General features: G+C 39.3%; 1 protein-coding gene across 1 annotated transcript in view; it reads right to left on the bottom strand.

Moving 5' to 3' along the window:
• The window catches only part of abcg8 (ATP-binding cassette, sub-family G (WHITE), member 8), a 40,940-nt gene continuing 25,716 nt past the window's right edge, over positions 1 to 15,224 (bottom strand). The window contains 10 exon segments of the mRNA XM_052011256.1: positions 1 to 2,996; positions 3,993 to 4,120; positions 10,796 to 10,810; positions 10,813 to 10,852; positions 10,854 to 11,063; positions 11,992 to 12,068; positions 13,010 to 13,034; positions 13,036 to 13,095; positions 13,097 to 13,211; positions 13,324 to 13,407. Of these exon segments, the coding sequence (XP_051867216.1) occupies positions 2,859 to 2,996; positions 3,993 to 4,120; positions 10,796 to 10,810; positions 10,813 to 10,852; positions 10,854 to 11,063; positions 11,992 to 12,068; positions 13,010 to 13,034; positions 13,036 to 13,095; positions 13,097 to 13,211; positions 13,324 to 13,407 (892 nt within the window). The 3' untranslated portion in view covers positions 1 to 2,858.

Genomic DNA, 15,224 nt, shown 5'->3' on the forward strand with positions numbered 1-15,224 from the left:
AGGGTCATCTCATGAGAAGAGGAGGCAAATACCTGACACTGGGCCACAGGGGGACACAAGGACAGCTGACCGAAAGCATGGACGGGGAAGTCAGGAGTTGGAGATGTTTAGGTGGGATTCCGGAGAGGACCTTGGTAGGAGAAGGCAAGGCCTTCAACAATGTGACAATTCATTCAGAAATTACCAAGTCCAGCATCTGAGGAGTGAAAATCACTGTGACGGTCGATGATTGCAGAGACAGAGCGAGGTGAGTCCACGGAAGGATTTGACAACTAGGGTGCACGTTTTAACAGGAGTCAACGTAGGTCAACATGTGTAGGGATGATGGGTGGATCTGATGTCACAGGCAGCAGAGCTTTGGATGACCTCAAGTTAATGGGGCAAGGAGAGGTAGAACAAGAGATGCTGTCCTGGTGTACAATGGATTAGTCAAGTCTTGAGCTAAGGAAGACGTAGACAAGGTTTTAGCAGCTGATGGGCAGAGGTAGAGGTGAATTTGGGAAATTACATGTCAATAGCAAATGCAACCTGAATAATGAAATAATCTTGTTTGTGATAATGCTGTCAGCACTACTCACTAACAAGAGTTGCACACTGAGCTTGGTGCTTCAGCACAGATATTTCACAGCAGGTAAATCCATGAAAGTCTATTTTGCGTATTCTCTCTGTAATCATGTCCAGGCTAAAGCCATCTCCAAAAAGAGAGTGTACTCCAGCTTCCTCCCACAACCCAAAGATTTGTAGTTTGGTAGGTTAATTGCACTGTAAATTACCCCCAGCATGGTGGTGAATGGTAGAATCTGGGGGAAGCTGACGGAAATGTGGGAAGAATAAAATGGGATTATTGTAGATCCAGTGTAAGTGTGGACTTAGTGGGCCAATGGGCCTGTTTCCATGATGCACTGAACGTGAATCAACCTCTTCAGGAAAGAAAGGAGGAACATTGAGAAATCTTGTCCATCTATGGGTAGTTATTGTCTTAAAGAAATTAATATCTCACATTTTCAATCAATCTGTTGTATGTTTCCCAACTGTTAGAAAATCTGCAATACATACGTATTCCAAAACATAAATCTTTAAATGCTTCTGTAAAAAGTAAGCTTTTCGTAAATACAAAAGTTATTTATTTTCACTTTTGTTCTGAGAGTCAACAAAAAAAAGTTTTATTGATATCTGTAAGTTTTCAGCTTACAAAGGACATAAAAAATGATGAGAGATGAGTGAAGAGTGATGATGGAGTACTGTATGTAATCTTGGCACAAATAGCGATGTAGCATGACCCACAATTTAGGTTTAGACTTGCTGGATGTAATTTATAAAACTTTTTTCTTGGTCACTTTAAAGCCATTTTCAAGAAAGTATTTCTCTCACAGTCTTTTGCCTGAAGGCTTTTGAATTTCACTGAAGGTTAAGCGATGTCATGAAGGAAACTTTGGGTATGGCATTTATTATGGGTTCAGCTAAACAATTTAAGAGTTGATGATGAACTGTGCCCTGTGGTGATGAAATGCCCAGCTGTGCCCGCAGTTTCTCAGACCAATTGTGGGCATTCACCCAGCTGCAACCAGAGCAGTTTTATATAATATAAATGAGTTGTTCATCGATTAAAATCACATTATCCACTGAGTGTAATAAATGTCACAGGTGTATGGTATCATCATGGACATTTCACTTTTCCATTGACATTGTTGTTAAATGGTCACATTTTGGAAATGTGAAAGGATAGGATGTTATTTACTACCTTCCACGTAACAGGTGTGTTAACAGGAGCTCTTAACGCCAATGGTAAACATGGAAAAAAAATTAACACAAAATATTTATACCACGGAGCTAAATAGCTACATCAAATTTCTGTTAGTGTAATGTCATATAACAAATATTGCAATATATTAAAGCATCACTGATTGATTGAGACACAACAATCCAATGTACTCTCTGTCCTCTCTTACCATCTCCCCCTTGGTTTCCAGAAGGCACTAATTATTGCAAGCATTGATGTTCTCTATTTAAGCAGCTATTCTTAAGGTATGATTTTAATCCGCTCTGTAAATCCTCAGTTTGTAGCCACCCAGATCCCACTGCCAGAGATTTTGATTCAGACTTTGGGACAAGTGAAAAGCAACTACAATTCATCAGTAAAACCAGTAGGCTGTTTATTTGACACATGGTCATTATGACCCGGTTGTTCTTTTAGCAGTGACCTGAGCAAGGAAGCAGCACCAGATTTCATGCCAAGTAGCCAGTTCAGGGTACTCTTCTTCCAGGGCCAGGACAGAGGAGATGCTCCTTTAAGCTGCACAAGTTTAGGCCACTCCTGCCCCTGACTTCCACCTCCCTCCATTCACTTCCTTTTCACCCACTTCACAGCCACTTGCAGGCTGGTGACTGATCAGGTGCTGCCCAACGTCCTGCAGGCCAGCAGCTGGTCCTGCCAGTCCCATGCATGGGTAGTGAATGGTGGGATGCATAGAACACCGAAAGTTGAGACAGTCCGGGACTGCTTTCTGTTGCAACAGACAAGTACCTAATTCAGCCAGTCACCCATCCTGTTCTCATGTCTCCAATTAAATGTTGGCTGATTATACAATGGAGTCAGTTACTGAATTTGAATCCATATAAGTGTACTGAAAGGGTCATTGGTTTTCAATGCAGAGCAGGGCAATTCAAAATAATGACTGTGATATTTCAGGCGATCATCAGATAGTTCCTGTACAATTTTATACAATGTCAAGAGCCAATACAACACCGACAGGTGTCCAACTTACACTATCCTCAACTCCCCGAAGATCTCTGATTGGAGGAAGGAAATCATGATCCTCTATGTGTACAGAGCCTGAAAGAATTGTGCTAGTTGTATTTTACCAATCCTGATTTGATTTCTGCTTGACAAACCTTAATGAAACATAGTAGAGTATCAGGAATCCAATGCATATGGCTATTAGGATGATGTAGCACATGTACAGTGGTTCTGAATCCATGTCCATAGATTCAATTATCTAGAAAATAAAGTCAAATGCAGAGGAACAAGCTGTTAGTTAGCAACCAGTCAGCTTCTCAGCTTGCCTTTGTTACACTGTGACAAGTGTATATCACAACACCAATATCCTTCTCATTTGTTGGCTACATTACTATCTATGGTGATCCTGAATTCATTCACTGTACAATGAGGTTAACACTTATGTAGCACTTTTATAGAACTTAAGTCATCTTTTATATAAAAAAAATGAGACACAAGTCCTTCTAACTGCTCTTTTCTGACTGCTAACAATCTGAAGTAATCTACATCAGATTTAAGAAACAAAATTTTACTTAAATATGAATTTACTATTAAAAACCTCTTCTTATGAACATCTACAATGGTTTATAGTAAGGATATTCACATTTTAATTTCCTCTTTAATTCTTTGTGTGCTTTTCTAGATAACTTGCCTACTAACCTAGAAGATCTCTATCAAATTTACAATTGTTGTTAAACCAAAATATGTTTAAATTTAACATTATCTAGTTTTTGTATGACATGTATCTAAATGCAAAACACAAGGTTACTCTGGTCTTCTATGTGCATTGGCATAGTAAATAATCAATGTCCTTGTGCTCTGTTAGTAATTGTAGTGCATTTCCTTTGTGACACTTACTTCCAAGGCACAGTTTTCTGTATTTATTTGCAACTGTTGCCCAACTTTTCACTATGTTCCCTTTCACAATTTGCCATTCTTTTTCCCATTTGGTGTGTTTTAAAAATGTTGATGTTGCTCCTTCAGTATTTATGTCAAAATAATTTCTGAAGATGAGCAACCACCACCTAGATCATTAAACTTTTCATCAGATCTATTCAATGAACATTCTGCAATCTTTATGCAATGTTTGTTGCACCTAACTGTCTTTTCATGAGGCCCTTTAATTCAATGTACCATTGTCCTCCTGATCAGATGCAAATGTTAAGAAATTTACGTTATTACATTTTAAGGTAACTTCAGGGTAATTCTTACTTACATCTGTCCCTTTGATTGGAATGGTAAGGTTTCCTATCATAACAAAATAAGGATGTCCCGTGAACTGAACCTGGATAAGACCTTCAAATCCCCATCGAAGGAAGGATATTTTGGAAAACCAAGAAGCGACTGTGGTAAAGTACAAAGAGAAAATGTCAGCTTACAAATTCAGTTTTTTCCTTCATTTCCACTGCACAAACTCCCAACCTCTGTCTCCAAAACTCTCTCATCCACTACCAGCCACAAACCAAAATGCAATTTTGACGGGATTTAATTCAATGCTGCCTTTCATGTCTCTTTGAGATAAATACAACAATCATTTCAAGATTAAGACAAAATGTATGTATACATTGTCCTTAAATTATCTTTGTTTGTGGAAGTTTGGATTCAATTCTGATTTAATATCAGGTATCCTAAAGCAAATGGTCAGACTGATGTTTCTAAAAATAATCATAGAATCAAAGAGTCAAACAACACAAAAACCGGTCTTTTGCCCCATCAGGTCCATGCAGACCATCAAGTACCATCTTTATTAATCCCATTTACCAGCACTTGGGTCTTAGCCTTCCAAACCTTGGAAATTCAAGTGCTCCTCTAGATACCTCTGTTCCTTAATACTCCCTAGGGCCCTACTATTCACTGTGTATGTTCTACCCTTATTAGTTCTCCCAAAGTGCATCACCTTGCATTTATCAGGATTACATTCCACCTGCCATTATTCTGTGTGTTTTACCAAATGATCAATATCATCCTGTTGCCTAAGACTATCCTAACTATCAATAACACCACCAATTTTTGTATCATCTGTGAACTTATTAATTACTTATTGCTAGATTCATATTCAGACCATTAGCATATATAACAGGCAGTTACAGCCCCAGCACCAATCCCTGTCGTACACCACTAGTCACAAGCTTTCAATCACAAAACCAAACTTTGCATTATCACACTCTGCCTCCTATTACCAAGCCAATTTTGGATCCAATTTTCCAATTTACTTTAGAGTCTATAGACTATAACCTTTGTGGACTAGGTTCCTATGTGCGACCTTGTCAAAGGTTTTACTGAAGTGTAGACTACATGAACCATACTGCTCTCATCAATTCAATCAAATTGGCCTTATTCATCAAGTGTCAACCTTTTGCTACCAGGTAAAAGAAAGAAGTGGTACATCATCCAGGTAAAATAGAACTGGAACTGAGAAAACAACTCAAAAAGATATTGACATCATTTTTGCCTGTGTATTCATCCTACTACGTACAGAAAAATATGGGCCTTATATAGAATATACAGTACAAAAATAAACCATTCAGCACCATCTAGTCTGTGCTTTTCTATACTCCTCCCATTCTGTCATTAACTTGTTAACTTTTTTTCAGATAACATCTCTTTTAGTATAGATTCCTGAACCTTCCCTTTCACTGAAATTCAGTTAACTAATTTATATTTCCCAGGTTTGGTTCTACTGTCACAAAAGTGGCTTCTCTTTCTTTAGCCTCCTACATTGCTCCAGCTTGAGGAATTGCACCTCACCTTCTGTTTAGGCATAGTGCAGCCTTCAGGATCAACAATTTCTAGTGGCCAGCCTTTCTTGTTTGTGTTAGAACTGGCCAGGTCTGATGCAAGGTCTTCTGCTAACTCAGTTTTTCACCCCTCCACAACTGCTGGATATTTCCTGCATTCTCTTTTGTTTCAGATTTCCAGCAACTGCTACATTCTGCATATCACTGTTCCAGCATTTCTTTTATTTATTTTCCCTCTCTAATTGCCAGCACCAAAAGTAATGTTTTTTTTATCATTCTTGGTCTCCATCCTATTCTGCCTGATCTGCTGAGATCTTCCAGCATTTCCTGGTTTAGTTATCTTTCTCTCTGTCTTAGACTATAGAAACAATATTAGCTATTCACGAGTCCTGTGGCATTGGCCTCTCTTCTGTAGAACTTCTGAATATAAATTTGATTTGCATTATTTGAAAGTGACCACCAGTTATCAGTTCAAGACTTAAAGCTATCTTCACATATCCATTTCTGTTTATAATAAAGCAAATAGTTGGATTCTATATTTTTGAGTTATCTCTCATTATATTGCAATTCCCAGCAGTATCATGCTGAATTTCAATATGAGAATGCTCTCTATGTAGCTGATATCTGATGACATACTGAGTGAAAGGTTGACAAGTTTATCGACTGATAAATGCTGTGCATTCCTGGGAAATAACATTTTATATTATATAGCTAAAGTCATAATTAAAGTAATCTTTTTCTCTTTTTATAGAAAGAAATCTACGGCATAAAATGAATTTTATCTTCACAAATGTCATCTTGTAGTTTGCTGAAATTGTGAAAAATGAGAAAAGATGTTTGGTGCAGTGTAAAGTAGTCATTGGAGACAAGTGTTCAATCACTTTCAAGATTAGGACTGATAGAATGTAGTTTTAATACTCGTTTGCACCAAATCTGATCTGCTGACATCCTCATCATTCTAAGCAACAGTATAAAAAAAGTTCCAATATTTTCTCCTTAAGAATCCCAGTTACAAAACTTCTATAATATAAACATTTTAACTAAATGAAGCATTGGAGACATTTGTGTAAAAGATATTTATGTAAAAAGACCTCAATAATGGAAATTTGAAATAAGAGTAGAAAATGTACAACCACCCATTCAGCTTCCAGAACAGAAAGCAGGATTCATAGAATCAGAATCAGGCTTGTTATCACTAACATATGTCATGAAATTTGTTGCTTTGCAGCAGCAGTACAGATGCATAGTTATACAGCATGGAAACAGGTCCTTTGGCCCAACTTGACCATGCTGACCAAGATGCCTATCTAAGTGAATCCCATTTATCTGCATTTGACCCACGTCCTCTAAACCTTTTCTATCCATGTGCCTGTTCAAAGGTTTTTTTAAGCATTGTAATTGTACCCGCCTCTACATCTCCTCTGGCAGAGACACAAGAGACTGCAGATGCTGGAATCTGGAACAAAAAGCAAACTGCTGGACTAACTCAGTGGGTCAGGCAGCATCTGTAGAGGCAAAGGGATAGTCGATGTTTTGGGTCAAGACCCTGCATCAGGATTACCCTCTCTGGTAGCTTGTTTCATATGCCCACCATCTTCTGTGTGAACAACATGCCCTTCAAATCCCCTATAAATCTATCCCCCCTCTCCTTAAACCTGGGCCCTCCAATTTTAGACTCCCCTATCCTGGCTAAAAGACTGACTATCCACCCTATCTGTGCCCCTCATAATTTTATAAACCTATAAGGTCACCCCTCAGCCTCCTTTGTTCCAGGAAAACAGTCCCAGTCTATCCAATCCCTCCTTATAACTCAAGCCAGGCAACATCCTTGTGAATCTTTACTGCACTCTCTCCGGTTTGATCACATCCTTCCTCTAGCAGGGTGACTAGAACTGCACACAATACTCCAAGCGCAGTCTAATAAACATTTTGTACAACTATAACATGACATCTCAACTCTTACTCCCAATGCCTCGGCCGATGAAGGCAAGCACGCCATAGGCCTCCTTCCTATGAAGCCACCTCCAGGGAAATATGTACTTCTACCCCTCGGTCTCTCTGCTTAACACTTCTTAGGGCCTTGCCATTCACTGTGTATCTCCTGGCCTGGTTTAATTTCCCAAAATGCAGTACTTCACACTTGTCTAAGTTAAATTTCATCTGCCATTATTTGCCCACTTTCCCAGTTGATCTATATCCTGTTATAGCCTTAGAGAACCTTCTTCACTATACTACCAATGTTGGTCCCATCTGCAAACCTACTAATCATGCCACCTACATTCTCATTCAAATAATTAATACATATGACAAAAAACAGGGGGCCCAGCACTGATCTGTGGGGCAAAGCACTGGTCACAGGCCCCCAATCTGAAAACCAGCCCTCCACTACCATCCCCTACCTCCTATTACCAAGTAATGGGGTATCCAATTGATGAGCTCACCATGGATCCCATTTGTTCTAACTTCCAGACCAGCCTACCATGTGGGACCTTGTCAAGGCTGTACTAAAGTCCAAATATACAACATCTACCACCCTACCCTCATCAATCCTCTTGGTCACTTCTTTAAAGAACTCTTATCAAATTTTTGAGACATAATTTCCCATGCATAAAGCCATGCTGACTATCCCCAATTGGTCCTTGCCTTTCCAAATGCAAATAAGTCCCGTCTCTCAGAATCCCTTCCAGTAACTTTACCACTATCGATGTAAGGCACACCAGCCTGTAGCTTCCTGATTACTTTTAATTAAAGCTTTTAATTAATAGAAAATGTTTAATAAATAATTTGCCTTAAATCTTGATCTGCCTTTTACTTAGATAATAATAATCTGTAATATATGCACAGCAGTTTTAGTTCTTAATATATTCCCAATTATTCATCATGGCAGTTATTATTAAAAAAGAAATATATAATATCTGGCTATTATAAGGCAGTGCCATAATTAAGGTTGTTGATAATTGAATTAGCATTCATCTTGGAAATTCCTTTGCGACATGAAGTGCAGAAAAGAGGCATCACTGGACTATGAAATGATCAGAAGTAATATTAACACTAGAAAAATCAAAGATAATTACAGAATTACTGTCAATAAATGTCTGAGAGGATTCATAGCGATTGACAAGCAATCTGATAAGCAAGAAATACCAAACACCAACTAGAACTTGTTGAAGTAAGGTCAATTATGAAAGGTTTTTAAATGTAGAAAAGTATTCAAAGCACAAATATTAGCACCAAATCAAAAAAAGAGTGAGAGAGTTTAATTGCAGGTTTGGCTGAAGAAGTCAATTTCAGGGAGAGCTTTAAATGGCACAAGAGGATAGGCAGAAAGATTTAGAGAGAAAATTCTATAGCCTGGGGCTTGGGATGCTGAAATTACTGACACTAATGGTAGGGTTAAGGGAGTAGGGCTTATGGAAGAAGACAGAGTTGGAGGAACACAGAGCTCTCAGAGAATTGTAATGCCTCAGGAAATGAGTGAGTCATGGAAGTCTCTGAATGAAGATAATATTTTCCCAACAAGCCTCTTCTGAATATCATCAATAATTACGATTTTGAAACTGTACTTTCTCCACTTATTTTGAAAACTTTCTGAACCCTTGTCCCCTTTTCTTTTTTTCCCAAACCCTCACTTTTATCCCCATTATACCCAATCCCAGAGACGGATCCAACCAAACTATCAAGCAACCAGAGACAATGAGCAGGCAGGAGATACTGAAGCTGCAAAAGGAAATTACTGCCATGGCTGGAAATCTGATATCGAAAGAGCAGAGCCCAGAAGTCAGGTCAGGCAGCAACACTCTTGAGAGAAGCAAAGTTAACATTTCAAGACTATGACTTTTCATCAAAACTGGGAAAGTCAGATATGCAAGTATAGAATCAGGGAATGGGAGGGAGCAGGGTTGCGGGCAGTGGAGAGTAAGAAAGATAAGGTCTGCAATAGGATGCAAGAGAGAATAACTGACAAAAGGGGTTCTGGTACAAGGCAAAAGGGGACAGAAACAGGATGAATGGAGAATCAAACAATGAGTCCAGAGGTTCTGATTTCCAAGTGGGATCATGGGTGGCAGTGTCAGGATCTGAAATTGCTGAGTTGAAAGTTGTGTCCAGAAGAGGACTGAAATGAGAAAAAGGTAAGTTTGAAAACTAGGTAGGAGACAGTGGTCTGCAAATTCTAAAATTCAAAATCTGTAGATACTGGAAACGTGAAATTAAAACAGAACATGTTGTGAACATTCAGCAAGTCAGGCAGCAACCATGGAAAGAGAAACAGAGTTGGTGCTTTAGGTCAAAGACCCTTTGTCAAGTGAGAAAACAAACTCCTTTTAAGTTGCAGTGGGGAAAATAAAAGGAACGTCTATGATCGAGTGGAGACCAGAGTTGTCCAGGTAACACAATACCTTTGATGTGGAATGCGGAAAATTGGACAAGAGAGGAAAAAAAAGAACACACAGGAACTGTTGAGCAGCAGTTGCTGGAAATTGTAAATAAAAGAGAAAGCCGGAAGTACCCAGCAGACGTGCTAGTGTTTACCACAAGGTCCTTACAGTAAAAGTGTCACAATTCTATCTAAAAGCCAACTGTGCAATTCCATGAGTGCAGAGTCTGTTTTACAAAACTGTATGACACATGTGCTGAGGGGTTGTTTGTGAAGGGTGCCTACGTCAGAGAGCAGGCCCTTTACCAGAGAGTGAGGGGCTGCTCTAGCATCACTCAAAAGGCCCAGCTCATGATCCTTGAGCCACAGCACCTTCAATCAAACTGGATGTTCCTGAGGTTGTTCACCTTGAGGTAAATACATTAATAGCTTCAGCTGGGGTACCTGACCACAACAACCCCGTCCATCTCTGTTGCCCCGCTCCATCACCGTGATGCACTGTCCGGTCAGCAGAGGCGCATGGCGGCCAGCCCCTCAACCCAAACTGTGTGCTATTGAAAACTGCGCCCCCACATCCACGCACCAAGTCGACATTTCCCCTCACATTGAAAATTCTAGCCCACAACCTCGCAAAAGAGGAGGCAGAAGGGTGAAAGATTATCAGCCTATTGGAGCTATATTTCAGAGTGAGATACATTAAAACTGACCACCAGTTTAAAAAAAAATTTTAGTAAGTGAAATATAATTGATAGGTGTGGTAGGATGGGATTATTGATGGTCAAAATGGGTAATTCTGAGATTACTTATAACAGATTATCATATCCTTATTAGCAGTTAGGTAGTTCTATTAAATATGCATAAGAAATTATTCATACAGGATTCTCTGATTGGCTTTAAATAGCTTACCTGTCCACATATTTTTAGACTAATGACAAAGCCTCCCGTCAAGTAGAAAATTGTGAAAAAGGGTGTTTCCCATGAACGAAGATAACTGCAGTGTTGGGAGAAGTGCCGAGACCCACAAAGCCATTACTCTGCTGCAATAAACCAGCAGCCACACCAACAGGAAGTTCAAGACGAAAGGGCTGGCCTCAGGTCTGAGAGCTGCTATCCAGTAGATAGGCACGCCATAGATTATTACAAAAGCACAGTGTTCGGGGAGTTCTCCCAAAAGCTGCAGAATGAAAGACAGTGACAATTGGTTAGAAAACAAACTGAAATTACAAATTAAATAATAAAAATAGAAACACTCAGCAGGTCAGACTACATCTGTGGAAAGAGGAACTGAGTTAATGTTTCAGGTCAGAGACTCTTTGTCAGAACCAAAAGAGTTCTGACGAAGGTTCTTCACCTCTGTTTTCATTGCCCACAGACGCCGCCTGACCTCTATGTGTTTCCGGCAATTTGTTGCCTTTATTTCAGATTCTCAGCATCTGCAGTTTTATTACTTTCATTTACAAATTGAGTAAAATGGAAAGTTCCATCACCCCAACTGTTTTGGTTCGTAGCAGTGATAAAGACAATTGGAGACACAAACAAAGCAGTCACATGAAAGCCTGCTGGGCTGAGATCAGCCTATAATTCCTTCAACTACTCTCCATGAAATACAAAAAACCTACTATGTAAATACACATAGAATATTTGGTAGGAAACAGAAAATCAATATTCTTATTCATGACTCCCTTACTAACCCAAAAACCCTTTAACTTTATTTACAGCCCAATGAGTCTGCGCCGCCCATTTAAACCCATGTTAGCCTACCTGTAGGTCTTTGAAATGTGGGAGGAAACCAGAGCACCAGGAGGAACCCACGCAGACACGGGGAGAAGGTACAAACTCCTTACAGACAGCGACGGGAGTTGAACCCTGATCGCTGGTGCTGTAATAGCATCATGCCAACCGCAACGCTACCGTGCCGCCCCCCAAAGTGCCATTACAACCACTCTGATACATGTTTATTGTATATGATTTTCTCCCACACATAAAACCATTCATTTGGTGGAGACGGTTTTCCTTCTTTACATTTTCCATTATTTTCCCAATAGACACATATTTATTTCTCGAGTACTTTTAATTCAGCCAGAAAAGTGAAGATAACTTACCTTAGCAAAAAAATAGGAAGTGACAGAATACATCCCATCCTCCAGCTCATGGTAAAGCATTGCCCTTTCTGAATGACCTATGAAAAGGAAAAGATAATCGTGTTCCGTTCAAAAGAAGTTAACAATGTATGTGGTCAAGTGCCTCTTCCAGTATTCAGAGTTTTAGAAGACACAAGAGACTGCAGATGCTGGAATCTGGAGCAACACACAATCTGCTGGAGGAACCCAGCGGGTCGAGCAGCATCTGTTTGGGGAAAGGAATTGTCAATCTTTTGGGTTGAAACCCTGCATCAGACTTGAAGCAGGATTTCAACCCAAATCGCTGGCAATTCCTTTCCTCTCACAGATGCTGCCTCGACCCGTTGAGTTCATCCAGCAGATTATTTGTTGCTTATAGTTTTGGTACTGCCTTTTCAAGTAACCTGTTGACACGATGAGAGAGGAAGCGTAGGATAAGTGTTGCACTTCTTATGGTTGCAGGGGAAATCAAAAGGGCAATGCTTATATACATAACAGTTTCCTATGGAGCTGCTAAGAGTAAGTTATACAATATGCTATTCACAATAGTAAAAGCATTACTTCTTATTGTTCACAAGTCTTCTTTTACAACTAAAGAATTATGCCTGTATGTGTAATCTGACTGTTTCAGGTTATGTCCCCATATCTGTCATGTGACTGTTTTGAGTCAAATTGCTGCAGATGTAGCTTGGGGTTAGAGTTTAATTATTTTTTGGTAGAAAATCTGAAAAGTACAAGGTTTTGTAATTTTTCAGTTTGAGAACTTTCTCTTTTTAAATATTGAAGTATCCACAGATATTTCTACTTGCTTATTATGTGCAAAATTACATTTTCTCTAATATGTTTAGAAATTGATGTGAATTAATTCAGCTTGCCCAATAGGCATTGACTACAGATAAGTCCAACAGATCCTTTCAAAGTTTTATGTTTAGGAGCAATCATATTTGAAAATAAAATCTTTTATTAGACCTTTAAAATGATAGGAAATAAAACAACTTACATTTAGCAATAACATCTAAAACAACCTGCAAATGGTGTTAGAGCTCCAATCATGTACAACAATGCTACTGTGTCCTGGATGGATAAATGTTTTGCCGTCTTCACTGTAGTATAAAAACCCAATCAGTAAGGACATCAAAAGTGCCTCAAGTCCATGGACAGCTAGAGTTGGCAAATCTCTGAAGTCATTAGAAATCTGTCGACTGGCACAAAACAAAAAATAGTTTAAAAAACAGTAAATTTGCATTTTACAGTTCATTTATTTAAAAAAAGTTAATTTAAAATTGCAATTTAACTCTTTTACCTCAATAAGACCAGAAAAACTGTCTGAAGTGTCCAGCTAGTTTGTCCATAGTTTCTGTTTTAATGTGAATGATCGCGTCAGAAGTCAGGGGGGCACTGGAAGAATTTAAAATGAGATTGGAAAAAAACAAAAGCAATATGTTTGAAACATCTAATTTATGATGCTACATTTAATATCTCCACATGCTTATTATGTACGAAATTACAATTTCTCTAATGTGTTTAGAAACCGTGTTTGTCATGAATTGATTCAGTTGCCCAATGGGCAATGATTGTAGATAATATTTGCATAATAAATCCATAAATATTTCATGAACCATACAGCAGTAAAAATAATAACTAATAAATAACATTTTCAGAAAATCAGATTTACTTCTAATTTTTTTTAAAATTAGAAATGTTAGAGCTTTCTACTTGACACAATCGCTAAAAATCAATACATTTAAACATTCACAAACATAATGTATTTACTACTCCAATTATAACACTCAAAAAGCAAACAGACAGGTTTTCTTTCCAATTCTCTTTCCTACAATTCCTACCTGTCATTTCAGAGGGTTTCTTATGGTTATCTTTCCTCCTTGACTTCCACCTCAACCTTCCTCCAAACTCTACTAAGTTTATTGTTCTATTTTTGTCATGGCCTCTCATTCTTTCAATGCCCTTGATCTTGCCCTAAGCTCCATTGTAAGCTGGCATCTTTCAAATGGGCTTTCAACTCCTTATAGTTTTCACTACTACATATATTCTTGCCTTTCCATTAGTGCTCCTTCTGCAGAGGTCAGAGAACTTGTGCTCTTTGTATTGGTTACCACTGACTTTTCAATCCCTCCCATGCTATGAGAAAGAAGGGGGTTGGGGGGGGGGTTGCAATTTGTGCAATTGAGATATGAAGGATCAGAGATGAGGAACTTGAGAACAAATTGTACTAAAAAGGAAGAAAAGTGAACATAAAGGACAGATGAAGAATTAGATATTAGTGAAATTAGTGAATAAAATAAAAACAAAACAAGAATGTGAGAAATCGAGGAAGGATGACAGTACAAAATGGAAAGCTAAATAAGGAAAACAAACACATGACTATCAAAGAGAACTGAGGGACTGCTGTGTGCTATGTCTCAACAATACTTGGCTTACACCTGCTTCATCTGACTGTGCCATTCAACCTGACGGCTTCTCAATCTACCGAATGCACATACAGCATCCTCGGGCAAAGTTAGAGGCAGAGGGGTCTGCTTCTTAATCAATAACTCGTGGTCTTTGGACGTGACAGTCCTGGCAAGCTCCTGCTTACCCAGCCTGGAATATCTAACGGTGAAGTGTCGACCATTCTACCTGCCACGGGAGTTCACTTCAGCTATCCTGATGCAGTCTACATCCCACCACAGATGGACATGAAGCCTGCACTCAATGAACTATACTCCATGGTCACAACCTTGAGACAGGACACCCTGAGACCCTCTTCATTATTGCAGGTGACTTCAACCAGGCCAACCTCAAGAGTGTGTTACCAAAGTACTACCAGGACGTCTCCTGTCCCACCAGGGGCCCAACACCCTTGACCCGTTGCTATAAACCATCATGGATGCCTTCCAAGCCACCCCTTGCCCTCCACTTCGGCAAATCTGACCACCAGGCTGTGCTCCTCCTCCCTGCATACAAACAGAAACTGAAACGGGAGGATCCAGTACAGAGAGTTGTACAGTGCTGGTCTGAGGAAACAGATGAGCTTCTACACGACTGCTTTGAGTCAGTGGACTGGTCCATGTTCAAAGACTCAGCTGCCAGCCTAGATGAGTATGTCACCACCATCACGGACTTTATCAGCAAGTGTGTTGAGGACTGTGTACAGGACAATATGGGTGTTCCCAAACCAGAAACCATGGATGAACCAGGAGATCCACTCTTTACTG

The sequence above is a fragment of the Pristis pectinata genome, chromosome 3 (assembly GCF_009764475.1).
Source record: "Pristis pectinata isolate sPriPec2 chromosome 3, sPriPec2.1.pri, whole genome shotgun sequence".
In the NCBI taxonomy this organism is placed as follows: domain Eukaryota; kingdom Metazoa; phylum Chordata; class Chondrichthyes; order Rhinopristiformes; family Pristidae; genus Pristis; species Pristis pectinata.